Source organism: Penicillium hispanicum (assembly GCF_028827665.1).
Source record: "Penicillium hispanicum strain IBT 35686 chromosome Unknown utg000001l_segment0_segment0, whole genome shotgun sequence".
Lineage (NCBI taxonomy): Eukaryota > Fungi > Ascomycota > Eurotiomycetes > Eurotiales > Aspergillaceae > Penicillium > Penicillium hispanicum.
This window is the reverse complement of record NW_026623193.1, coordinates 2196955-2223290: the sequence shown is the minus strand read 5'-3', so window position 1 is coordinate 2223290 and position 26336 is coordinate 2196955. Positions and strand designations below refer to the sequence as shown.

Sequence of the window (26336 nt, the reverse complement as noted above, 5' to 3'; positions counted from 1 at the left end):
GGCCAGTTCTAGTCCGAAGAGGGGGCCTCCGCTCGTCAGGCCATACACCAAGCTTCGTGGCGCGTTTTGCTCCACTGCCGACACATGCCGTGCTTCCGGTGGCTGCCAGCTCGACATGGACGAGACTAGGCCGTGCGCCGCGGTGTCTAAGTGCGGCGCACAACTATTTACCCGGCGCGGTGATGCGGGAGCCAAGACGCTGTCCCGGGCTCTGGATAAATAGGGCCCCGAGTGGTCTTGGTGCGGCGACATCTCGTGGTGCCTGGCGTTGAATACATGTTGGGTTGACGCTACTGTCGACACTTTCTGCGCAGCACACCTCGGACATCTGGATCCTCCCGGTTCCTGGTAGTCGACCTGGGGCTGGACCTTCTGGAGGAGATTGCAAGTCCGCATCACTAGCTTGATGCTAGCAACGCAGAATACCCCATCCGACCCCGGCCCCAGCGGCGGCTCATTGGTGCCCGAACCCGCTTCTCCACCGGCTCCGGATGGAGACTCGGTCCCCCTGGGGAAACCCCGCGCCATCCACTTCCTGCTCGACTAGAGTAGAAACTACACATTCTACGCCGCGATTGGATTTACCCGCCCAGCAGCTGGAATCACCCAACTAAATCTAGCGCCGCTCGGACAACCAACCCGGCTCGCAGAATCGGGATCTCGCTTGCAACGCGACCTGCGAGCTATGATCCCCTGCGATACCAGGGTGACAATCGCACAGACGGTCCTGTTGGTGCGGAAACCCGAGCAGAGCCTATGATTTGATGGGCGTCGGCTCCCCAAGTCTTCCATTCTGGATTGGCTATCTGTTGCAGTCTAAGACAGACGGCTCTCGTCCCCACACCACCATGTGGAAGCCTGTTTCTCCAGTCTCGGGCTGCGGGTGAAGGCAGCTCATTTAGCCTGTTCAGTGGCCCCGGTCTGACCGACGTCATACTAACTCACTCCTCTCCGCCACCCTCGGTAGTGTGGCGCTGCGAATCGGCCTCGAGTGGGATCTTGTCAGCCGGGACGAGTGCATCCAGGATTTATAGGCCATCAGTGACTGGGTATGCTTCTGTCGTCATCGGAATATGGTCAAAGGAAACGTCGCGGTCAAGAGCCGTCTGGGGTATAGCCGAGTCCTGGACCAATACCCCAAATTCGGGGACTATCGGGATGTATCTCGGCTTCGTGTCGGGGATTGGTCGGCCTGGGATTGTGGCCGTAAGAATTAATACGTGCTCGTTTCGGACGGAATGGGGACTGGCCGTGGGACGTGGCGAGGAACAAGGACGAAATTTCCTGTGCATGCTGCAAGGACTAAGTAGATTGGGACTCGATACCGGCCCCTGAAGCGCGGTGTATGCATTTCACTAACGATATATGCACAGCTGCTGATGACACTTTGTTCTTGCGGCCCGATCTGGATGTCCCGGTTCATGGCTTCGAGATGTACAAGTCTTGATTGCTCAGACTGGAGAACGGCACTAGTCTTGCAGAAACACCGCATAGCTACTTAGCCATTTGTCATCCCCATGATGGATAATCGGCTTGCCTTGTACTCGGTGTTATCGAGACGAGCGCAATAGCTGCCCATGACCGAATCTCGAGAATCCATGTAATGATACTCATTGGGCTGCAACAGCAATTATGCCGTTAAGAATACACTTTGATCCGCAATAATAACCAGAAATCTCACAGTATCCTCGCAAGCAATCCTCTCAATACAAGAACCCAGTCCATCACCCAGCATCTCTCCCATCCAGACACCCTCAACCCTCCAGCTCAACCTCCCACGCCACATCCTCCAGCTTCTTCCGCGCCCGCGCATCCATCCAGTCCATCTTGTTGTTAAACATCCGAGGCAGAATACGCAGCGAATGCGCATGATCATGCGCGAAAACCGGGTCCCCCCATCCATTCTCGCGGGCATACCGCACCGCAAACTCCAGAATCTCCACCCCGATGCCGTGGCCGCGGTACCGCTGCTTGACCGTCCACGCACGGATGAATGCTTTCAGTCGGTATCGCTTCGTTCCAGCGCCGTGGATTGCGTCGGATGAATCCGCGCTGCCGGTGGTAACTGGCACACGGCGCACGCGCAGGACCACTGCGCCGATAACCTCGTTGCCGAAGCGGGAGACGAGCACACGGTCCCGGTGGGCGAGTTTCAGCTTCGTCGCGTTCGCATCTACGGTCGCCATCGACTGTCGTCGCGGAGGTGTCTCAAGCGCAGTCATTGTCGTCGGTGTGGCGCCCTCGTCATTGTCTGCGCGCTTCACAGTCTTCTGCGAGGCTCCGTCCCCATTCGCAGAACTTGAATCCGCAGTTGCAGTTGCGTTCGCTTTGGCCTGGGCCTTGGCTTTGGCAATTGCAAACGCATTCCCTGTCACCTTCTTCTTCCCCTTCTTCCCGCTCTTCTTTCCATGCACATCCCCCTCGAAAAGCCACTCGTCGCCGTACAGCCACACCCACGACCCTGTCCGCTCTGCCGCGTCCAGGTACCCGCGCACCAAGAGCTTGACCACCGTCATCCCGACCATCTGGCACCCGCTCCACGTAATCAGGATGGGGATCCAGTCCACCGGTTCGAGGTAGATCGCCTTGTACAGCCGCTGCAGGATGTACAGCATCAGTGCCCAGTACAGCGGGTCTGAGAGAATTGCCTTCGCGGCGAGTTGGCGCTGCTGGGCGACGGAGTCGGCGATGAGGCGCAGCGCGGCGATGTGTTCTGCTTCAGTCTGGGCGGGCGAGGTGTAGCGCTGGGTCTGGTCGGGTTTGCTGGACAGGGCCTTCGGCTCGCGCTTCTTGGTTTTGGGCTTGCTCGTGGTGGTGATGGCAGTGTCCATCATCATCTTCTTCTTCTCGGGTGCGTGTGTCTCGTTGGGCGTGGCGTGGACCTGTGTGCGGTCTTTGGGAGACGGAGGATCGTCTGGATCGGTGGTTATGTCCTGGATTGGGGAGAAGGTGTTGAAGCACTTCATCTTCATTCCTGGTTCTTGATCAGCGAGGTCAAGAGTGGAGATGGGGATGGATTGTCGATGAAGATGGCACGTACTGGCCACTGCTATTTATCAGCAGCGCTCGCTTTGATGAAGTAGATCGTCTGTGATGAATGTTCTTTCAGTTGAAAGGTCGGTGTTGAGGTTGTGTATCTGAGTCGGAGTCTCGGGGATCAGCATTGGTCTTCATGGGTTATATAGCTCCCCAAGACACGCCCCAGATGAGTGAAATGCGTGTATGGCAAAGGCAGAAGCGACCCGGTCTGAGGTGCTTCGGTCGATTTCGGGATAGTGCCAGAGACAGGCTTCAGCGGATGGTTACCTAGAGCGCGGCTGATCGTACAAAGATGATGACAATAATCAAGTCGAAAAGTGAGCCGAGACAATCCATTTTGTAATAAAAGTGAACTGCGTAAACGCCGGGGAGGTTGTAGACACAGGCTAGGCTGGGGCGCTGCCTAGTATCTGTGTACTTGAATGCCCACGGGGGCATCGTCTGTCCAGATGTCGGCGATGAGACATGGAACCGCGGGCTGAACCGGTGGGTGAGTGGCTTCATGCAGAGCGGACCTTGGGACAGGCTATGGGCTGATCATGTAATCCCATGCCTCGGCAGTTACGATAAATAGTGTCTACCTACACGAACAACATCATGTTGTGCCATCCAGACATGATTCGTGCAGAAAAGCTCCTCGCGTGGTCCGGCGTGGTATCGTCTCGTGCCATTGGTGACACATTGGCATCCCCCGAAGTCTTTTCAATGCAAGCAGCCGTTTGGAATGGACCACCTATAAAGGGACTAGAGAGGAACAGTAATGCATGTAAGCAAGTAGGTTCATTAGCGAATTAAGATATGCCTTTGTAGAAAAACTGAACTACGTCGCACTAACACCCCGAAAGAGGCGGCAACTGGCATTGATAAGTTCATTAAGAAAAATCAAAATCCTCCTTTCTCCATTACCCAGTGTTCCGAGCCCCTTCCGTTCATTTTTTGTGTGTCAGGGTGCATGAGGTCCCCTGGCACGTTGTGTTCCACGAACCCTTAGTTGTCCTGCACGGTGGCGGTGGCAGTCTCTTTGCGCGGGTCAGGCACTTCCAGGGTCTCTCCACCTTGTCCAGCATCACTCTGTGGGGCAGCGATGTTTTCACCAGAGAGACTCTCCAGGGTCTGGCGTTTGGTCTCCGGAATGAGCAGCGAGGTCAGGATGCCGCAGAACATGAACGCGCCGAAGATCTCCATGACATGGTTGAGCCAGGGCGAGTCGGAGGATCCCTTCTTAGCACCACGGTGTACCAGAGGACCGAACACACATTGCGCGATGATAGCGCCCAGCTTACCGGTGGCGGCGCTGATGCCGTGGGACGTGGAGCGGTACCGAGTCGGGAAGCACTCACCGGGAACGATGAAGGTGGTCGCATTGGGCCCAAAGTTGAAGAAGAACTGGGCAAGCACGTACAGGGCCAGCAGACCATTGTTGGATTTCTTGAGGGGCTCATAGGCACCTCCGATCACGAAGAACAGAATGGTCAGGATGACGAAGCCCGCGATCTGGATGGGCTTGCGGCCAATGGTGTCGACGGTGGCCACAGTCACCCAGTATCCCGGAATAGCACCGGCAACGATCAGAATGAGGTTTCCCACGGCGTTGCGGTAGAAGGTCTCGTAGACGTTTCTGCCGCCTGTCCAGCCGATGGCGCTCAGGATGATAGAGTTGTTCAGGCCCATACCGTAGAAGGCTAGAAAGCAAGTTAGTCTAGGTATTGGGGGATAGGTAACTGGGCAGGAAAGCGAGCCAACATACCAACATCCAGGAAGAACCAAGAGCCAGCAGTACCCAGAAGAATCTTTCCATTCTTCCAGTTCCCGTAGTGGTTGGCAAAGTCGGACCAACTGGCCTTGGGAGTGAGATACTCGATGCTGTCGTTGCGAAGAATGGTGATGCGCTGGATCTCATCCGGGTGGCCTTCGGACTGGCCCTTGATGTACGCACGGATATCCTCGTCGGCCTTGACGATATCGTGGGTGACATCGAAAGTGTAACGAGGGGTCTCGGGGATGGTGAGTCGGTAGTAGAGAGCGAAGCAAGCTGGCACCGCGCCGAAACCGATCACGACACGCCACATCTTGTCTACGGCCAGCTGGCAGACGCCAGTACAGTGAGCCACGTCCTTGACAGGCTCTAGGGAACCCTTGAAACCAGCAGTGACGATCAAGGCCACGATAGCTGCGGCAAACTGCCCGATACCCTGCATGGCAAACACCGCACCCATCATGGCACCGCGCCACTTGGTGGTAGCAAACCTGTTGTGGTCAGTGTCTGGGATATATTGTGGATGTCTTCGTTGCGGATGCACTTACTCAGAGGTGATAATGGAGGACAGAGGATAGTCACCACCGATACCGATGCCCATGACGACACGCCAGAAGATGAGCAGACCCGTGATGGAAACGGCGCGAGAGGCAGAGGCCAGAGCCTGGGCCAGAGTTGCGAGAATGATAATCATCAGCTCGATGCCGTACATGCGTTTGCGTCCCACGTGGTCCGCCAGCCATCCGAAGAGCAGCTGGCCGATGACGGTTCCGCCGGAGGTTGCAACCTTGATGGCCGTGTCCGAGCTGTTGGGGATCTTGCCAGGGCCAGACTTGGCGCCCTGCCAGTAGACGACGCCCAGCATGCTGACGGCGAGGTTGATGGCGAAGATATCGTAGGAGTCGGTGAAGAAACCCACGCCAGCCACCACGACAGCTCGGACGTGATGCCAGCCAAAGCGAGCTTCATCGATGCGGGACAGAGCCAGACGACGACGCTCATGAGGATCAGTGATGTGAGACAGGTCACCATCGCCGTGGAGACCAGCCTCTTCAGCGTGAAGAGCAGAGTCGGCGGTGGACGCCATGGTGGTTCAAGTGCAGAGAGCTAATGTCGGGGCTTTTGAAGGATTCGATACTGGCAAAGCTCAGACGAAAGGAAGGTGGGGAGGGGAAGGAAGACGAGTAGAAGAAGGGGGAGACACGGAGGATATGGAAGCGTGGAAGATGGTTGCACGTAGAGTGCCAACTGAGAGCTCCGACGCGGCATCAGGAACGGAGCGCTGCCTGAGTGCCTGTTGCACAGCGCCCAATGCGGTAATGCCTGACTCTATGCAGGGCTCATTCGACCCGGCCAATCAGACCCGGCAGGGCGCGCACATGGAGCACGAGTGTGCCTTCCCCGGATCGGCGCCTGCCTTACGCTTGGCTGATCTCTTCCTACTTGTCGGATTCTTCGTCCTTTTCATCTTTCTCACAGATATCTCCCTACATCAAGACGCAAGTCCGCCATGGTTGTCTCACTCAATATGGAAATCGTGTAGTTGCGGAGCAACAATAGCATGATTCGTCCTGACTCCTCTCTTGCCGGCTGTGAGATGGGAATTGCCTCACCATCTACCACCTTCCAGCAGAATTTCCCGGCGGCAACTCTTGCGCATCACGCCACCACTGAATCCTCTGAGATGCTGCTCTTCTCCTCGAGTTACACTCGCCTCCCTGTGGGCTACGGAGGGATACTATATAGACACCCACGAGATCTAGACAGCCATCGATCCATATCCCCTTGATAAGGGTGGCGGGCAACCCAGCTGTGGCACTGTTCTCGAATTTCCAAGCCCCTCTGAAGCAAATAACCAACCCAATAACATCCGTGGAAACCTTGGATGGACATGTCATCCATACATCACCGACATCACCTCGACGTCGTTGCCGCTTAGCCACAAGTGGCGTCGCCGACAACATGACCTATTTATACGCCGGCCACACAGCCCGATGGGTCCTTTTTCGGAGGCAGGGTATTCGACATCAAGACATCAAAATCATCAACTCAAACAAAAACAAAAAAAAAATTCACAACTTCATCCTGAAGTATCAAGATGGGACGCCATAGCGAGAATCCCGACCCCAGTCACAAACTGGGCGGTTACAAAGCGTCAGTCTCACCAGGCTACTGATTGATCCAAAACATCTAACCGGCAATTGTTTAGGGCCGTAACCAACCAGAGGGTCTCCAATGAAGCGAAGCAGCATGCTCAAGAGGAGATTGGTCGTATGGAGGGTGGGCAGGCCGAACAGGTGGAGGAAAGGCATCCGAATCCCGAGAACCAGAAGCGCGGGCTGAAAGCGTATGTATACCATCCTATTCCCCGGCCGACCTAAACTGGTGTTCCTGTGTGTATCGATATAGGTCTCTAACACCCCACAGTGCGATCCACAACGAGCGTGTCTCGGACGAGGGCCGTAGCTCCGCACAGAGTAAGCTGCAGGCTATGGAGGGCCCTGGGGACTAACTGAGCTCGTCATTCGTTGTATATTAGACTCTTAGTGGTTCATTCGTTCAATAAAACATCAAAAACCACATGTTTGTTCTCTCGTAACGTCTTGTTGATCTCGATGCTTTAGCTGGAAGAGCGATCGCCCTGCAAATATGTTGACCCTGCTTCATTTGATAAAGTCTGAGTCTTATAGATGTAGTCGTACCAGGTAGAGTAGAAGGAAGTTGAATGCTTCTTTTCCTGTGCTGATTTGCTGTATTCCTTTGACCTTGAACAGGCGCATGCAACAGACCAAGAGACAAGCTCTTCTATATTCCATCTGACAGGATAAGACATTTCAAATCAATGACACAGGTGCTCCGGGAAAATGCTTGTCTTTCATTAATTGTCAGAGCTTCAGCACTGTTAACTTCACGATATTGAGATCGGCACCGATCTCAAGTCTGAACCCCCCAATCGCTGCAGAGCTATCTGCGCCTCGATCCTAGACATAGAATACCAGAGACCTTCCCCCTCGACAGCCTCTGCTTGCGCTTTTTTAGGAGAGAAAGGTATCGGTGTAGGACTTTCAAGGTTTGTCTTCTAGAGGAGTCCTTGAGCTCACATAAGTGGTATTGCCTGTACCCACTTGCAATGGCAGCTTCCCCTAAGCCGTGTCAAATGCAGACGGAATTTGATCGCCACAACTACCCAAGTTGCCTGGCGAAGCTAGAATCAGGTACTGACGAATCTTGCAAAATATTTTACGAAGCGTGGACTTCTTCAACTGTGGGCAATACGTCCTCACCGAGATAACGCAAAGCGTTTGTGTGATCAGGCTACCATCTGATCAACAAGAGAATCACAATATTTACAACTAACTCTACTAATCAGACTGATATCAATCAGATTTACTGTGGGGTTGGATGGCCAAATGTCTGCTTCCTGCAACGTGTTACGTAGGTATTGTTCCCCTTTGAGGATTTTGTACTCCGCTGTACATGCAGAACTCAAATATATATATGTATGTACATATATTGGTGAATGTATGCATCCTGGATCCAACACCCAACGACTACATTGGAGATCTCAAATCTGCAAGGTCATTATGTAATTATCAGGGGTTTCGACATAGGAAGATGGAGTTGCTGCTTTCTCCCCTGCGTGTTATCGCGGGATGCTTCTCGGCACCTGTTTCCTTGTGCGACATTGTCATTTTAAAGCCAGTGATGGTGAGCCGACTTGACCAGCATTAAGAATATAATATTTTGGCATTATGTAGTCTTGAGTGCAGAGGCTGGTAGCGTTTATAAATGAGCAGTAGTTGTCTGTCCCAAGACCTCACCAATCGATTGGTAGCGTAACTACAAGCTGAATTTTACCAGGAGCAATTGTGCTTGATAAATTACATTGAGTGACATTCTTCCAACAACATCCGCTGGTAGTTCAGTTGGTTTAGAGCGTCAGACTGTAATGGAATTCCAGTATATCTGAAAGTCGGCGGTTCAACTCCGCCCCAGCGGATTCTTTTTTCTTTTTTCTCCTTCCTTTCCACCTCTCGCTACGGTGTTGAATTGATTGATTTTATTTTATGCCATAAATTGATCCTTTGGTATGCGAATGATTTCAGATCCTTCACGGGGGCCGCATTCCTGGCTGACTGCGTCGCAAAATGAGGATATCGACATTTGACTGACTCGCTTATCTCGGTGTCTTTCCATGGATCAACCGATCGTTTACATGAATCTTGTAGACTCTTCACCTATTGCAGAATGGTCCAGACTTCCTTCCCTGTCAATGATGCCAGGGTCGTACTAGTTACCAGGAACGGTAATCTTAAATGCGGCCCCCAAGGGTCAAGTTTCACTCCACTCGTTCATCTATTGCCCGACACTAGGAAGATGACAAGGCTATCGAGGTGGTCGAGGCCCCCCACTGGCGCTTGTACACATTCGCCAATCAAGGGCAAATCCTGCGTACTGCTTAGCACGCCATTAACATGAAACAGAGCTTGAAAATAGTCATTTCGAGTTTCATTATTTCTTAGAATGGTCTATCGTATGGGAGTCGCACGTCGAACACAACTGAGATCAGTAGGAAAGACGCCCATGTAATAATTCATATCGCTGAGTCTACAAAGCCCAACTCCGCCCTCGTATTCATGCCCCCGGGGCCCGCCCGGGTCGAATTCGTCTATTTCAACTCGTCACTCCTGCATGTAACCAGATACGACCCGAAGCGACGTTTTGAGCCGGCAACCCGACACGTCGCGGTGGGAGTCATCGGCCCCACGACGTCGGACATTTCGCTCGCGTCGCACATGGTATTGTCGAAGAAGTCGATGCGGCAGCCGTCGGCGACGCCGTTCAGGGTGTAGGCCGAGGCCACGCTGTCGAGGTCGGCGCGACAGCCTGTGCTGCCAGACCCATAGTGGAGATCGGGGGCACCGGTGCAGTTGGCAAACGGGTGTAGTTCAAAGGACCAGTCCACGCCGCGACGCTCGAGGGGGAAGGCTGTGACGATGTTGGCCAGCAACAGGGCCACAGCTGCGAAGTATGTGTACAGGGTGAAGGACGGCATGGCGCGAGGAACGAGGCAGTTCTGTATTCCTACCAAGTCAGCGTCAAGTCTGGGGAGAAGGTACACAGGGCAATCGCAAAGACATACCAACGCAGGGAGGTCAGGTTGACAGAAGACGATCTGGGCAGAGACTCAGGGTCGCAACTAGATAATAGAAGTGAGATTGACAGGAGAGATCTCCAGTTTAATAGCCTTGGCTCGGGGCGTGCAGCCACTTGGGAAAACCGCCACGCTGATGGGGGCGGGGGACCCATTTAATCATTGAAATCATTGAATGATTGCAAGGTGGCCGTCGCGTTTCAGTGAGGATCAGACACCCCCGCCAAGCCCTTCGTTCCTGCGGAGCGTACGTATACTACGGCTTGGCGGGTGGCGCCCAAGGGTGCATCGCGCTCAACGAGAAGTCTGCGCTGGGAACGTACATATACTGTACTGTAGCAACCGACCAAGAACATTTCACAGCAAGCGCCCACAGCCAACCGCCATTCCGAATGATCTCATGCTGGGTGCGACAATCAATTTGACTCGTTGATTGTAACGGGAGTGGGGCGTCTCAGTCGTGATCCGCGCTCATCTTACGTAGCGGCGTACGTACACGCAAGCCTACTCGCTTCAGTAGGAATGCCAGGCGTTCACAGGGTCTTCTCTCGGCCTCCAATTCACTATTAATATTTGGGGTGGTGGGCCGTTGTTGTACAAATTGCATTGATCTCTTGTGTGGCAGGACTGAAACATGTTCCAATTTTAAGCATTGACGGGCGCCGGGTCGCCTAATCACCTAATCCGGCTATTCAAATAGAGATCGATTCATCGATGCTAGATGCTATGGCGCTTGTAGATGGCTAGATTTCTGCTATACTTTTCCCCCCTCTTCGGTGGTATTTTGTCTACCGCTTGTTTTCATCCAGAAAACCTGGTTGTATCATGCGTCTGGGAATTGTCCACCTCATAGAGGCGTACAGATGTACCTCTCTATATAGAAAAGATTGTCCCTGCCTGCCCCAGCCTCTCCACGTGAATAGATTGCGTCCTCATGTCCCATCCCCAACCTTTCCTAATGATCTATCTATGCTTCCAACTAATGTGGTATATCGATAACCTGGTCCCTTCGTAGCAGCATTTCCCTGCACCGCTGTTTGCGGGGTGCGTCTCATAAATTCATAGCCCAGTATCACGATCTCAAACGCCACGGAGCTGGAAGCGGTACACAGCCAATCTGACCAGCCACGGAGCTGGCCAGCCACTGTAGTGACTGTATTCAACTGCATCAAGCCAAGGTGGTGAGGTGGCGGGACAATCAGCTTTCAGGTGCATGACGGAAACCGGACTCCCGAAGAGACCTGCGTCCCCACCACCTCTGTCTTTTTCTCTCTGACAGGAAAGCCAGCTCTGGACCGTCAAAGCAGAGCCAATACTCCTGATATTCATGCCATAAATTTACTGGGTGACCTTAACTACGTAAGAATGGGTGGTTCGCACCCCGAGAATAAGACCCTGCATGCATATCCCTCATGTACATATGTACATATACCAGCCACCCAGTTATAGAGTGCAAACAAACGAATGATAAACTGCGGATTGCTGCATGCGTGTGTGGGCATTGACATGGCAACCGGTTTTTACCGTTGCAATCCACTCACCGGCTCCACAGCGGCGATCTTAGTTCGGTCGACTGTAACTATAGTTCTAGGTCACTATAACTAACAAAGTTTTCTCTACGAGATAGCTAATTTCACCACCAGATGTCACTAGAAACCCAAATAATCTTTGGATTACCTGCCGATGATATACCCTGGCAGCACACTGCCCAGGTAGTCTCCATGCCAAGGCGCCGATACTGCTTAAGCGTCCGCGTGGACTCAGTCTCAGCCGGGAGTTCAGTATACCTCAATGAGAATAAAAATAGGCGTCGATAGAGAAGAATGAAAAACTAAACAGCGTATTCTTATAAAACCAACTGCCATATATCCAAAGAAAATAAACAGAGAATGTTGCTGTCATTCTTCTGTGAGCCTTATCCAAAAGTCTAGACAATGACAGTTTCTTCGGGTGTCTTGGCTGTCCCATCGAACCTCTGCTTGGTAATATTCTGTACAATTCATGCTTCTGTATTAAATATTGGCAAGCGACCAGACTCATCGATATACAATACATCATGCTTCTGTTAGTAGTGACCTGGAGTTATGGTGGAATATGACTGATTCACACTAAGTGAGTGGTGTTGGAAATCCAAGTCTGCGGTCAATCTGTTGTTGAATAGATCAAGTCATTGAGCTGGGAGATATCTGATGACGTTGTAAAGGTCTGTTAAGTGCAGAGATAGAGGGGTAGATCATCGAGAGAAAGAGGATCAAAAGCATATGAACTGAAATCATCTATGTAGACTGTGCAGGGGCTGCCTCATCACTAAGGCATTCTGTCATAATTATGGCCAGGCTCGATTCTTATATTAAGTTCGGTCGGGTTCAAAGAAACATTGGAAGTCTGAAGGGACAGAGGGGGTGGTAGGAAGTGTCAATTGAGCGATGGTTTCGAATACTTCTGCATATACCTTATGGGTTCAATTATCGATATCTCCTGACCCTACCCTGGTCTTTGCTCCCTCATGCAACATGGTTTTATGACAGGGTCATTGATTGGACTTATGGTTGCTATAGATAAGGCCCCAGGGGCCAGACCGGGAAATTTCGTTATCTTCAGTGGAGACCGAATAGGTCAGATGCACGAGGATGCAGATGGAGTCGGGAGCACCGAAGATAAACGCCATAATTCCCATCAGCAGATCTGAGAGCAGATCGGGTTCCGACCTCAGGTCAGATCAGAATCATAAGAAGAACAAGAAGCATAACAGCCGGCACTATAAACTGTAAGGTCATGGCGGCACCACGTGACCTCCGTGCCGAAAACCCGAGCAGCTGAGTCAGCAGTCCCGGAAACGGCACGCGGAGTTCCGCTCCGCCCAATTCTGCCGCGCTTCCATCCTCCTTCCATCCCGTTTCCCCGTCTTCCTCGATGCTTCTGATTGGCCTCCATCATTCTGCAACTCACCGCTGGCCACCGCCTCTCCTGGCCACGCCGGTACAGGCCGCCTTCAGGCTGGCATTTTTATACCCTGGCGGGTCCGACGGCCTGGAGCCGGTGCCAATACGCTTGCAAGCATTGCGATTCGACCAATAGAGAGCCCGGGGATTGCAAAATGGAAACGGGGACGGTGTTAAGCCTGAGTTATCACCGCCCCTTATGCATTTTGTCGGAGCTCCTCTGCTGTCCGTTTCGCCGTGCTATCGTCTGTGATGCAAATTGTGTATAAATAAGGGCGCCCCCGCCATGTTTTCCTTCATTTCCACTGCGGTGTGCCAATCTAGGCTCTGTCGGTTCTTCTAGACCTTGGAATTCCTGTGCCGATTGCCGATTTCTCAATAGAACGCTTTTGCGTGCTGTCAACAACCTTCCCCTTCGCGCATGGATATAACCATGGCGGAAAAAGACCACGCATCACGATCTAGCAGATCGCCCTCCACATCAAGCTCTAGCAACTCCGGGTCACAACGCCCACAAGCCGAGCCGCAATCCCGAGGAATCGCTGAATCTATCAAGTCCCGCCTGAGGTCGGGATCTAACACTAGCGCACCCAATCTAGATCGTGTCTATTCGGGGAGATATCCCGATGACAATGCGGTATACCACACCGATGATGCAGAAATCTCCGACGATGACTATGTCTCCGGGCCTATCGAGGAAGTGAGGAATGGGATCGTGACGGAGCGCGATACAGATCTAGAAAAGGGCCCCCAGCCAGGATCAGAACTCGAAAAGTTGAAATCCACACGTTCCAACCGGTCTCGGCAGGACCCTAAATTAGTATGTCACCGTTGCCTTGCCATTTTTGCCACTGCCGTTCTGCGATCTGACCACAACTACCGCAGGTGACATGGACCGGGCCAGATGATCCCGACAACCCCAAGAACTGGGCCAATAGCAAGAAATGGGCTGCAACAATCACAGTGTCCCTCTTTACTTTTATCAGCCCCGTTTCGTCGAGTATGGTCGCCCCGGCCTTGACCTCCTTGGCGTCTGATTTTCACATCACCAACGAGGTCGTATCCGAGATATGCCTGTCGGTCTTTGTCCTAGCCTACGCAGTAGGCCCTCTCTTCCTTGGTCCGCTGTCCGAGATTTACGGCCGAACTATTGTGCTCCAGCTGTCAAATCTGTTTTTCCTGGTGTTCAATATCGGCTGTGCGGTCTCGCAGACCACAGCACAGATGATTGTCTGCCGCTTTTTCGCGGGATTGGGAGGCAGTGCCCCGCTTGCAGTAAGTCGCATCATGTTTAGATGTTTAGAGCACAGCCTTTGGCCATGCATAAGTAATGGATCTCTAACGATTTGCAGGTTGGCGGTGGCGTTCTTTCAGATTGCTTCAAACCAGAGGAGCGTGGCAAGAGTATTGCAATTTATAGTCTTGCCCCTCTTTTAGGACCTGCACTTGGACCAATTGCAGGTGCCTTTATCGCTGAAAACACGACCTGGCGCTGGGTCTTCTACGCAACTTCGATTACAGATGCCCTGATCCAGCTTATGGGTCTCTTCTTTCTTCGCGAGACCTACGGTCCCCGAATCCTTCGTGACCGAGCCAAGCGTCTGCGCAAGGAGACAAACGATGAATCCTACCAAACCGAAGCCGAACGCCAGAATAAGACTCTTACTCAAGTCCTTCGCAGCTCTTTCGTCCGACCATTCCGCCTCCTGCTCACCCAAAGCATCGTGCAAGTACTGGCCTGCTATATGGCCTATATCTATGGTATGATGTACCTCGTCCTCGCTACGTTCCCAACCCTCTGGACCAGCCCAAACTACTACAACGAATCCACCGGTATCGGCGGACTAAACTATATCTCCCTCGGAATCGGCTTCTGGGCCGGCTCCCAGATCTGCGCCCGGCTCAACGACCGCATCTACCGCCGCCTCAAATCTCGCAACGGGAACATCGGCCGCCCAGAGTTCCGCGTCCCCTTACTCGGCGTCCCGGCCTTCCTCATCCCATCCGGTCTATTTATCTACGGCTGGACCGCGCAGACACACTGCCACTGGATCGCCCCGAACATCGGCACCGCTATATTCGGCATGGGCACGATCGTCGGGTTCCAGTGTATCCAGACCTACATGGTCGATGCGTATACGCGCTACGCAGCGAGTGCGCTCGCCGCTGGTGCTTTTATGCGATCGCTGGCCGGGTTCGGGTTCCCGCTTTTTGCGCCGTACATGTACAACGCTCTGCATTATGGCTGGGGTAATAGTGTGCTGGCCTTTATTGCTATTGGGATTGGAATTCCGGCGCCGATTTTCCTGTGGAAGTTTGGTGAGGCGTTGCGGAAGAAGAGTACTTATGCGGCTGGTTGATCTGGTCGGGCGTGGTACTTGGGGCTTTGATACCGCATTCTTGCTTATACTTGCATTCCCTGCCTGCGCTGCTGGGGACGTTATGATTAATGTTAGTACATACCAGTAGAGGTCTATAATACTAAAATATCTGAACATATTCTCTGTTGGGTCTGATCAATCTTGTTATGTTGGGATTGATGTTAGGTGTTGTTGAGCCTTCTAGTTTGCTCGTATGCGGTGACGACGTGAATGTCACTCCACTCGATGCTGTCGGTCATTTCATTCGGAATTATGGTTGGCACATATTTAGCTGATCGATAGATCAAGAGAAAATTGACTACGCTTGTTGACCAATAATCGGTGGCAGTAACCAAAGAGTAAAGCCATCCAACAGATTTTACATTTTAGATTCTGACACCCCACAAACGAATGACTAGATACCCTTATAAGAATCAAACCACTCTCCAAAATACATAAATTCTATCAAAGTGACAGGGATCGCGTATCCTGAGCAGGGCTAACAATCTGAATCTCTACATCCAACAACACAATCGAAAGGAACTTAGGTGCTGCGAACATCCTTGGTGCCATTCTTCTATTCGAGTCATTAGCTTTGAACCCACTTCCAGGAGATTAAAAAAGACATACCTGAGTACGCCAGTACTTGATACCAGTGTTAGTGCCACTGGCAGTGTCGTAGGGAATAGGGCTGGTGTAGTTGTAAGTGGGCTTCCGGCCGTTGTAGGTGCGCTTGACGACATCCAAAATGCCGTTACCGGCAGAGCAGCTGCCGCTAGTCGCAGGCACCGGCCAGGCGGCCTTGTACTTGGAGGATTTGCCGGCGGACATGGGGCCCGGGGAGGTCTGGTTCAGGAGGAGGTGGGCGTAGTCGACCTCCCAGTTGACATAGCCGGTCTTCTGGGCGACGAGGTCGAGGATGTTGGCACCGCAGTCCCAGCGGCCGAGCGATGGGAGGCCCCAGTTGGCGGACAGAGAGGCGATGATCGAGTAGTGGGTGTAGAAGGTGTCGTCCTTGGTGCCCTTCAGGTGCTGGGGGACGGCGCCGCCGACTAGGAAGCTGTACACGCGGTTGGGTGCCGGGTAAGTGTCGGTCTCGTCGAAGGTCACCAAGAAGAGGGTGTCCTTGGAGAAGTAATGGTTGCGGAGAAGAGGGGGCAGGAAGCGGGATAGGTAGTCACCGGCGAAGGTGACGTTGGTGTCGTGCGCGTCGTTGGTCATGTTGGGGGTGAAAAAGGCGTATTGCGGCAGACGCTCGTTCTTCAGGTCATCGTAGAAGTTGGTGAAGTTCTTGATCTGACGCGGACGGACCGCATCGTTGGTGACAGAGTCGAACAGGACGAGTGGGTTGTGCTTGCGCACGTAGTCGTTCGGTCCAGTCTGGGGGTAGCGGAAGCCCTGTGATATCGAGATGAGAAGAGTATCATACTAAGAAGCTTCTGAGATAGTCAAATACCTGGTAGCCAGGGTAGGGCAGGTGCTCCTGGTACTCTCCCCAAGAAATCCCCTTGGTGTCGAAGAGGTCGGCAATAGTGGACACATTGGCGGGAATCTGGTTGAAGTTGTCGTTATCCATGCCGAAGTCGTCACCACCAGCCGAGGCACAGTAGTTGGGCTCAGATGGGTGAGTAGTAGCAAAGTAATTGGTCAGAAGAATGCCCTCCGACGCAAGCTTTGCGAAGTTCTCATCAGCAGCAGTGGCATCGTAGTCCTGGCGGTCACATTTCAGTAGCTATTCATATATCAATTGTAGCTGGACCAACGGTGTTCTCAATCCAGATCTGGAAGAAACGGTCAAAGGCCAGGCCCTTCACGTTAGAAACAGGCGAGTAAGGCTGGACAGTGGCAGCAGCGGCCTGAATATCAGCCTGGGAAGGGTACTGGACGGTGCTGGTTGTGGCCGAAGCCAGAGCCAGAGCACCACCGAAGGCAATGAGAGACTGCTTGTTGAACATGACTTGGTTATTGTTTTTCTAGTCTGATACAATCACCAAACAGTCTATGCGATGTGAATGGGACAAGAACAGGATCAGTTGGGTGCGCCCTACGATCTTATACTCTGCGAAGCCAACGGCGACCAATAGAAAGTGGCACATTTCAGATTACGATTCAACAGGTCTATCCTCGCTTAGGCAGGTGTGTTGGAAGCTGTCACAGCCAAGATCTCCAGAAGGTAGTAATAGATCGCACGTTCCATTCCCGCGGTGAGTGACTGGTGCTTGGCAGCGGGAATAGAAAGCGCGTGGCAGCGGGAATAGAAAGCGCGAGCATGAGATTAAGCATAATTGATTGGTGGGCGGCAACGGTGGGGCGGCCCGGTGCCTGGCACGTTGCGCCCACGAGGCGCCAGACTGGCTGCCGTATGCTGGATTGTCAGCATCGAAGCCCGCGTGGCGTGGCCATTTCAGGGTCCCATGCAGAATAAAAGGATATATGGAGAAGTAGGAACGATAAACTTTCATCGGGACATTAACCTTGAACCAGCTGCGCTCGTGTGTGCTGCCTATTGGATCGAGACCTCGGTGACCCTCCAAGTACATACAAGAAGCCGAGTCCGCTTGTGTGGCGCGGGACGTCAGTATTTCGAGTGTGTGATAGATCGATCTATCTCCATTCCTACTCCATGCCCTGAGTTCTTCGCGGCTACTGGACGCCAGAAAGTGGCCATTTAAACCCAGGGCATTGATCCCGGATGCGTGTGATTGAGTTGTTTGAAACATTGGACCTCGATTCTTTTCGGCTTTTAGTACCTAGGTAGGGGAATAAGAAAAGCTGTATCTAGTCATTGAAAATTTTTCTTTTTTTTTGCCCAATGCTTTCTAAAGGGCGAAGATAAGTGTGATGAGTACACCTGAAGAGGGATAATGCTGAAGGGGCCTACTACCAATGTCACTCTTGAGGTATCTTGATGCCTCCGACATCAAGCCGAGACTCATTCCTTCCATCCAATGGAGCAGATCTATTTGAAGAATACTGTAGATAGCTTGTGGCCCCACAAATTCAATCTCATGGGGAAAATTCTGGCCCTAGGAACAGAATGGATATTCCAGCTCTGAGGAGGACCCTCAACAAATACCCTACATATTTCAGTAAGGAGCCTGCCATCATTGACATAGCATATATTCTCCTGGAGCCCGGAGCCATTACTGGTCATGGTTTGAATGGAGTAGCGTACCAGGTCCCAGTGCTTTTCTGTATGCTCTAATTTGGCACGGTTGACACAATCCACGCATTGCCGGTGAGATACCTCAAAGGAGCTATAAAGACTCAAGCCATTACCATTTGTAAGTGTCGACTACTTGGGAAACTTGCTTCAACGCCTGCAATTTAGAGAGCTGGTATTCTGCACTGTGCTCTGATTAATGGAGAGGTTGATTGAATTCAGATGGCACGCTCTACATCCCTGGCGGTCGGCCTCACTCCTACGGAATGAATGCGCCCAATGAATTTTGAAACCTTAAAGTTTTTATTGTGTCGATGAGCCATTCAAACACATTCAGACTGAGGTTTAGATGCACACACTGAACAATGCAAATTTTTGCTCATTATTCTTGCCTCAATAACTATTACATATCTATCACGATCAAAGCAAAACACGAAGAAAAGAAAAATCATCTCCACCAATCGCTAGAAAGCGGCCCAAAGGCGCGTTCTCCGCCGACGTGTGAGTGAGGTAAAAGAGCCAGCGAGATGCGGAAGTCTCCCGGCCCCACGGAGGGAGAAATAATGACAAGAAAAAAGAATACATAATGGGAATGAGGGATCAGGTATCACGACGCCGCGAGACGAAATGTTGACTTGTGCATGGCGAAGGTGTTAGACCAAAAACAGAAAAGAAGACTCCATGTTTTTGTTTCTTTACTCGGGCTTCTTGCCGACCATCAGGTACATGGGGGTGAACAGATTCTTCTCAGCACCCTCAACCAGGCAGTCCGCAGCCAGAGCCAGGCTGTCGGCGGTCTTTTGCGAGCCCTTGGGGAAGAGACGCAAGCTCTCGCCGGCACCGACGAACCGGTGGACGAGACCACGACCCCACCATGTCATACGAGCAATGGTCAAGAAATCCCAGACGGAGCCCATGTGCTTGAACGATCCCGCCAGCGGGTAGTACCAGGGGGTGGGGTCGGGACGCTGAGCCAGATCCTCGTGGTGGAGCAACTCGAAGCCGGCGTCGCGAATGGCCTGTAGACCCTCCGAGACGCGGACCATGTTGGAAATGCCATCACCCTGCTCGATACCGAGACGGATGCGACGGTGTTCGGGGTTGTCGTTGTTGTACTCGTCAGTCATGAGCCATTCGTAAACACCGAAGGTGCCGCCGGGCTTGAGAACGCGGAAGATCTCCTTGTAGACACCAACCAGCTCGGGGGCGTGGACAGTGGCCTCAATGGCGTACACGGCATCGAAAGAGTTGTCAGGGAACTTCATCTGCATGAAATCGCCCTTGACGAAGTCCATCTTGTCGGACAGACCCTGCTTGATAGCGTACTGAGTGGCGCGGTCGATCTGGTAGTCGTTGTTGTTCAGGCCGGTGACGTGGGCGCCGGTGAACTTGACAATCTCACGAGCAGGACCACCGACACCGCAGCCGACGTCCAGCACCTTCATGCCCTCCTTGATGCCGGTCTGCATGGCGAGGTAGTGCTCGTGGCGGGCAATGGCCTGGAGGAAGGGCTCGCCGTAGGCGAAGCGGCAGAAGTGGAAGGAAGCGCACCATCCGTTCTCGTAAAAGTCCGTGGCAAGGTTGTAGTAGCTGTGAATAAGTCAATCTCCTGTGCGATTGGGAGTGCGCAGAGGCTCAGGAAGGGACAAGGAGACGTACTGCCGGGTCAGAGTAGCGTATTCGTTCTTCCGGGCCTATTCCACAGGAATTGTCAGCTCTGGCCACCCTGCATTGTGCGCATCGAGCTTACCTCGCGAGTGGCTTCGGTCTCATCCAGATGGCCCTTGTTGTCCCAGTGCTTGAAGTACTCGTCCACGGCGGCCTTCTGGGCGGCAGCGTCCTTGCCACGCATAGCAGCCAGACCGCCACTGGCCTTGGCCGACTTGCCGTGCAGAGCCTTGTTAAAGGCAGCATCGCGCGCGATGTCCTCACGTTCGAGAGCAGTGGGAGCCATTGTGCAGAAAGGAGGAATTGGGGGGTGGGTATTAAAGGGGGGGGAAGAGGAAAGTTGCGACACGAGGGAAAAAGGGACCACGGTCCGGTAAAAAGTATAGTAGACGGCGATTGGGATTGACCAAGCCGGAGAGAAGTGAAGTGCTAGAGTAGAGAGCGAACGGGGAGGATAGGAGGAGATAAATAGACTCGCAATGCGAAGCGGACTTTTTGGAAGGGAAAAATCAGGCCAATCACGGAGCCCCTGAACCACAGCGAGGCTAGACTGCGTTTAGTCTGGGGTGGCGGGACGCCAACTTCCGGCCTGTGGCTGCGTCGGATGGTGACTCTCCCGGAGGTCGACCGCGGTGACCTGATATCTCAGGAATGGCGATAGTAGGCGCGAGAACAACGGGGACTCGATTCCGAAGCGGATTCTTGCTCATTTCACCATTTGGACTCGTTCCCTGTAGAAATAGAAAAAAAAAATAATAATGATAAAAAAACGATACAAACCACCGCTTATGCAAACCATGCAAACTGCACAAATTACAGTCACGTGCAACACCAGCCACACCGCCACACTTATCGATAATCCACCTCGCCGCGACTGCCAATTCCAAGCTCCAAACTCCACCCTCGCCCACCATGCCGCCTCAGATCAAGCATGACCTCAACCGCTCCGGTTGGGAGACTACCGACTTCCCGTCCGTGTGTGAGAAATGTCTTCCCGAAAATCCCTATGTGCAGATGCTGAAGGAGGACCACGGGGCCGAATGCAAGATTGTACGTTTTTTTCTTTCTCAGATAACATGTCTTCGCACAGCTGCTGACCATCTCTAGTGCACTCGTCCCTTCACAATTTTCCGCTGGAAAGCCGACCGTACCTCCCGCCAGAGGCGGACCAACATTTGCCTCACTTGTGCGCGCCTGAAAAACTGCTGCCAGTGCTGCATGCTGGATCTGTCTTTCGGCTTGCCGATCACGATTCGCGATGCGGCTCTGAAGATGGTCGCACCCGGCCCCGATAGCTCCATCAACCGTGAATATTATGCGCAGAACCACGAGAAGGAGATCGAGGAGGGTCTCGGTGCAATTGAGGAATATGAAAAGACCGATGATAAGGCTCGGGAGCTGCTGCGACGTCTGGCCAACAGTGAACCATACTATCGGAAGCCCCGTAGGATTGAAGGGCCACCTACAGACGGAGACGAGGCCGGCGAAGGATCTAGCACATCAGATCAGCCACGAACACACAGTCGATATGGAAATGGACCGGGCCCGGTGCGCACGAGCGAGAGCCGCCTAGGGAACCGCTTGCCGGGTCGTGGAGGCGGTGGTGCGCGTGGGGGCCGCGGTGGCCGGCCTTTCCCCGGCACTGCTCAACTGCCTCCGACGGCCGAGGACATCCTGCCGCCTGCGGATCCAAACATCATTTCCCTGTTTGTGACAGGTGTGGAGGACGATCTTCCAGAACATGCCTTGCGAACCTTTTTCACCCAATTTGGTCAGCTTCGCTCGCTGGTTTGCTCTCATCGCTCCCACTGCGCCTTTGTCAACTACGTAAATCGCGCCGACGCGGAGGCTGCTGCGAAGCAGTGCCAAGGGAAGGCGATCATCCAAGGATGCCCACTCCGTGTGCGCTGGGGCAAGCCGAAGCCTCTTGACAACATGGATCGCGAGGAGCGCATCAAGAATGCCCGAGAAGGGCGCTCAGCTATCGGCCCAGCAGCAAAGGGATCTCAGTCAGATAAGAAAGCTATCACCGCAGCGGGCGAAGCCACCAACCAGGAAGCCAAGGCTAAGAACTATTCCGTGGCGCCCCCTCCAGGCTCTGGACAAGTTCAGTATGCCAGCATGTCGGGCGAATAACTTCCATATTCCCGATTATTCTCTTTCTATCTGTGACATTCAATGGCTGGGGTCGATGTGGTTGCATGACGGGGTTTCATACAAAGCGGGCGTTGCACATGGTTCGGTTCTTGTTCTTGTTTACATGCAGATGTATTCTATCACAATCAAAAATACCCCGTGGCGCCAAATAATAAAACAAAGAGTCGGGTATATTATAATACACATCCAGTCCCATCGGCACTGGTTCTGAGGCTGGGCTTCCGTATCTCCACACTGTGCTTCGGGCATCGCATCGTCATGGTGGAGAGTGTGTTGTACAAGATGCAAGTGGTTGAGGCCGGTCTGGTTTTGCTAATCACGATGAGCAGGCCTTGTGGATCTTCACATCCTTGTCGCCAACCTTGATGGAGTCATTGTCGCCTCGTTCGATCTCGTCGTGGATCCGAAGTTCTAGAGGCGCGGTCATGTTAGCCATAGTACTCCCAGACTGGCACATACAGATCCCGGGGCAGTGCTAAACTTAGGAGTCTGCGTCCAAACAACAAACATGGACTCACCCCATTTTGCAGCATCATCGCCATCCTCCCGAGCTCCCTGCACTAGGTTGTGGCGGAGGAGGTTCGCAACCTCGATTGCATGGTTGATCTGAAGGCCAGTGTCGATACCAACGCGGCGATTTTGGTCAAAGTTTCGACGGGCTTCCTGACGAGCGGCGAGGAGGACTCGGCTGTCATCTAATTGCGACATGTTAGAACTCGAGTATAGCCTGACTATGATGCCTCTTGCCGATGGATTGGCTAAAACAAACCTCGGAAGGCAACACGTGTAGCACGCAGCAGCTGCCTGTAGGCACTGATAGCCGAAACACCCGTAGATGCCATATCGAATGATTGGAAATCGAGTACAGAGGGAGTTTGAAGAAAGGTGAACGGCGAAATGTTCCAAGTGCCTGTCCCGAGAGGAGATCCAGCACCGGATGAGGAATAATTGAATGGCGAGAAGGACTAGCGACAAGCGGAATACCACCGATATTGATTGAATCCAAGTGCCACGAGATTGCCAAAGCCGATTGATGAGACCGCAAGTGAAGACCGCAATGGCCGAGTTGTGATTGGCGGGCGGCCAGTCGGGGCAGAAAAAAAAGGTACACCAAAAAAAAATCCCACCTGCCCACCGACAACGTTCGACCGTCCATCTCGACTTGCCCCCAATGGCTTCTGTCCAGACCGTCAACATTACTCTCCCGTCCCTGCCTTCGGGCTGGACTGGTGACAAGGACTTCAAGCCTGTCGGTGCCCTGTCTGCCGCTACCCAGCGCAACGTGGAGCCCGTAGGCCCGCACTTCCTTGCTCACGCCCGCCGTGTATGAGTGCAGACTGGAGCCCCGCATTCAAATTTCTTCAAAGCTAACAACCTCATAGAAGCGTCACCACCGCACTTTCTCCGAGGATGAGCGCATCCAGGCCCAGCAGAACGTCAAGAAGACCGAGGACGAGGAGGATGACGATATCTCCGAGCCCGAGGATCCTATGATGTTGACCCGCGAGGCCAAGGATTGGAAGGTCAGTACCTTTCTGAGATCCTTCATATTTTTCTCGCAGTACTTTGCTGACACCCCTCAAGGGCCAAGACCACTATGCCGTGCTCGGCCTGACCAGGTACCGCTGGCGCGCAACCCCCGAGCAGATCAAGCGTGCCCACCGCAAGAAGGTTCTACGCCACCACCCCGACAAGAAGGCCGCTATGGGCCAGCGCGACGAGAACGACAGCTTCTTCAAGTGCATTCAGAAGGCCACCGAGTTGCTCCTCGACCCCGTTCGCCGCCGCCAATTCGATTCCGTCGACGAGGCTGCCGATATCGACCCACCCACCAAGAAGGACGTCCAGAAGGGCAACTTCTACAAGCTGTGGGGCCCCGTCTTCGAGGCCGAGGGCCGTTTCTCCAACAAGCAGCCCGTTCCCCAGCTTGGTAACGAGGACAGCACCCAGCCCGAGGTTGAGACCTTCTACAACTTCTGGTACGACTTTGACAGCTGGCGTACATTCGAGTACCTCGACGAGGATGTGCCCGATGATGGCGAAAGCCGTGATCAGAAGCGTCACGTTGAGAAGAAGAACGCCAACGCTCGCCGCAAGCGCAAGACTGAGGACATTGTCCGTTTGCGTGAACTAGTCGACGAGTGTCTTGCTCTGGACGAGCGTATCAAGAAGTTCCGCCAGCAGGCCCGTGCCGGCAAGGATGCCAAGCGCAAGGCTAAGGAGGACGAGGCTAAGCGTCTACAGGAGGAGAAGCAGCGTGCCCGTGAGGAGGAGGAGAAGCGCAAGAAGGACGCCGAGGAGGCTGCTAAGGCCGAGCGCGAGAAGAACAAGAAGACCAAGGAGGCCGCCAAGAACGCCGCTAAGAAGAACAAGCGTGTCTTGAAGGCTTCCGTCAAGGACGTCAACTACTTCGCGGACGGTGGCGAGCCTTCTGCCTCCCAGGTTGACTCCGTCCTCACTGACGTTGATCTCATTATGGGCAAGATCGACACTGATGAGCTTGCTGCCCTGGCTGAGCGTTTGACCATTGCTGGCAAGGACGGCAGTGCTGTCAAGGCTGCCTACGCCACCGAGGCTAAGCGTCTGGTTGAGGCTGGCAAGCTGAAGGATGGTGAGGTTAAGGTCTTTGCTTAGATTTAGATGAGCGGTTCTTCACTGTCCGCCTGATGATTTTCTTATGTTTTCATTTCACAAGCCACATAGAAGACGAGTCCAGTTCTACGATGCCAGTGACAATTGAGCTCCCTTGTAGAAGCGATTTCCTGCTCGCGCACATCCAGTGCGGATTAGATTACAGATCGTGTTTTCAACGAGAACCCTGTATCACGATGTGCCCTCAAAGTCCCAGTAGACTGGATACCCAGAGAATCTGGAGGTGGTGATACTGTCCATTCTGCTGCTTCCCAGCACTGATGATCTTCTCAGGACAAGCCTCGACGCTTTGGTCAATAGACAGATCAGCGGTATCGCCACCCATCTCGGTACGGATCCATGGGTAGACATCAGTATTTAGTTTAGTGGCAGGGGACATCGACTGCATACGTCGGGGTTAAATGCAAAGACAGTGACGCCTTCCTGCTCGAGATCGAGAGCATACTGGACGGTGAGGGAGTTGAGTACTGCTTTGGAGATATTGTCTAAATAGACACTGATTCAAAGCGTCCGTATCGTGAGCGGCGACAATTATAGGAAGAGTAATTATTTGAGTTCCTACTATGGCCTGCAGTGGCGCACCCGGCATTCCTGGGTTTCTAATTAAGCCTCCAGAACATCACTGGGCCACGGAATGAACGTTAAAATGCGTCACTAACTCGAGTCGAGACTTATAGCAGCGTGATATCTATATCTAGCGCTGGCGGGCGTCGTGTAACTTCTGACAACCGCGATCAACATGTATCCACCAGAACTGCGCAAATGTCTCCCGTAGGGCTGTCGAGAAGAGCCGATCTATCTGGAGCTCCGTCAACCCAGTATACACCAAGGCTATGTGTTGATCAACGAATCTGCCACTCGCTTCAATAGTCCACAGCTGTAAACTTGGGGCCAAGTAAACTCTCCTAGAATAAGCGATACCGGCAGTGAAACCATACGCAGGGATATAGGGGTTGTTGCGGACGTTTTCCCGCGCAATCTGCATCCACTGTACAATCCAGCGCGAGACCTCTTGCACTTTTACCACCTCGGCCGAAGAAACATGGCGGTCATGAATCCCTTTTGGCGGTCCACTCGTATACACTGCAAAGTACGGCAAGGTGTTCTGTATATTCATGGATGTGTTCTTGCCATGTGTACGTAGAATCAAGATCGTATAGAAAATGACCAAAGTCTATAGTCATTACGGAAATTAGAAAATATCCTTAGAAATATCCAGAAATCCCCAGGAGAAACTTGCACTTGTTTGTTTATGACTGGTACTTACCTTGTTGGAGCTGGGCTTTCTTCCGGCGCCATGTCCATGTGGAAAAGCTGCCTCTGATGCAATCCGCCTGGAGCTCATATAGAAAGGGAAGATACCTGCAGGGCATCGCCACGCAGAGGGAGGCAACCCGTGCAGAACGGATTTCTCGGTGGTGTATTGGAAGGTTGTTCACATGGT

General features: G+C 52.9%; 10 protein-coding genes across 10 annotated transcripts; 4 read left to right on the top strand and 6 right to left on the bottom strand.

Moving 5' to 3' along the window:
* Positions 1-1754: 1754 nt before the first annotated feature.
* N7459_000856 (uncharacterized protein) lies at positions 1755-2972 on the bottom strand (the record flags this gene model as incomplete). The annotated part of the gene is made up of 1 exon (XM_056940041.1): positions 1755-2972. One exon carries the CDS (start codon positions 2970-2972, stop codon positions 1755-1757), a length of 1218 nt encoding a protein of 405 aa, XP_056804321.1.
* Positions 2973-4026: 1054 nt separating this feature from the next.
* On the bottom strand, positions 4027-5882 carry phoD (phosphate:H+ symporter; the record flags this gene model as incomplete). Its single annotated transcript, XM_056940040.1, has 3 exons — positions 4027-4721; positions 4787-5286; positions 5344-5882. 3 exons carry the CDS (start codon positions 5880-5882, stop codon positions 4027-4029), a joined length of 1734 nt encoding a protein of 577 aa, XP_056804320.1.
* A 1011-nt stretch (positions 5883-6893) lies between these two features.
* On the top strand, positions 6894-7307 carry N7459_000854 (Con-6 family protein; the record flags this gene model as incomplete). Its single annotated transcript, XM_056940039.1, has 3 exons — positions 6894-6949; positions 7005-7142; positions 7223-7307. 3 exons carry the CDS (start codon positions 6894-6896, stop codon positions 7305-7307), a joined length of 279 nt encoding a protein of 92 aa, XP_056804319.1.
* A 2157-nt stretch (positions 7308-9464) lies between these two features.
* Positions 9465-9851, bottom strand: N7459_000853 (uncharacterized protein; the record flags this gene model as incomplete). Its single annotated transcript, XM_056940038.1, has 1 exon — positions 9465-9851. The coding sequence occupies one exon, from the start codon at positions 9849-9851 to the stop codon at positions 9465-9467; it is 387 nt and encodes a 128-aa protein (XP_056804318.1).
* Positions 9852-13325: 3474 nt separating this feature from the next.
* N7459_000852 (MFS transporter) lies at positions 13326-15252 on the top strand (the record flags this gene model as incomplete). Its single annotated transcript, XM_056940037.1, has 3 exons — positions 13326-13712; positions 13778-14167; positions 14245-15252. 3 exons carry the CDS (start codon positions 13326-13328, stop codon positions 15250-15252), a joined length of 1785 nt encoding a protein of 594 aa, XP_056804317.1.
* A 544-nt stretch (positions 15253-15796) lies between these two features.
* Positions 15797-17207, bottom strand: N7459_000851 (putative acid phosphatase; the record flags this gene model as incomplete). Its single annotated transcript, XM_056940036.1, has 4 exons — positions 15797-15829; positions 15883-16650; positions 16709-16984; positions 17016-17207. 4 exons carry the CDS (start codon positions 17205-17207, stop codon positions 15797-15799), a joined length of 1269 nt encoding a protein of 422 aa, XP_056804316.1.
* Positions 17208-19110: 1903 nt separating this feature from the next.
* Positions 19111-20369, bottom strand: erg6 (sterol 24-C-methyltransferase; the record flags this gene model as incomplete). The annotated part of the gene is made up of 3 exons (XM_056940035.1): positions 19111-20005; positions 20075-20109; positions 20166-20369. The coding sequence occupies 3 exons, from the start codon at positions 20367-20369 to the stop codon at positions 19111-19113; spliced, it is 1134 nt and encodes a 377-aa protein (XP_056804315.1).
* A 626-nt stretch (positions 20370-20995) lies between these two features.
* slt11 (Pre-mRNA-splicing factor ECM2) lies at positions 20996-22219 on the top strand (the record flags this gene model as incomplete). Its single annotated transcript, XM_056940034.1, has 2 exons — positions 20996-21133; positions 21191-22219. 2 exons carry the CDS (start codon positions 20996-20998, stop codon positions 22217-22219), a joined length of 1167 nt encoding a protein of 388 aa, XP_056804314.1.
* A 337-nt stretch (positions 22220-22556) lies between these two features.
* Positions 22557-23082, bottom strand: N7459_000848 (LYR motif-containing protein; the record flags this gene model as incomplete). Its single annotated transcript, XM_056940033.1, has 3 exons — positions 22557-22651; positions 22759-22935; positions 23010-23082. 3 exons carry the CDS (start codon positions 23080-23082, stop codon positions 22557-22559), a joined length of 345 nt encoding a protein of 114 aa, XP_056804313.1.
* Positions 23083-23411: 329 nt separating this feature from the next.
* On the top strand, positions 23412-24874 carry N7459_000847 (putative ribosome associated DnaJ chaperone Zuotin; the record flags this gene model as incomplete). The annotated part of the gene is made up of 3 exons (XM_056940032.1): positions 23412-23564; positions 23623-23763; positions 23825-24874. The coding sequence occupies 3 exons, from the start codon at positions 23412-23414 to the stop codon at positions 24872-24874; spliced, it is 1344 nt and encodes a 447-aa protein (XP_056804312.1).
* Between the last annotated feature and the right edge of the window lie 1462 nt (positions 24875-26336).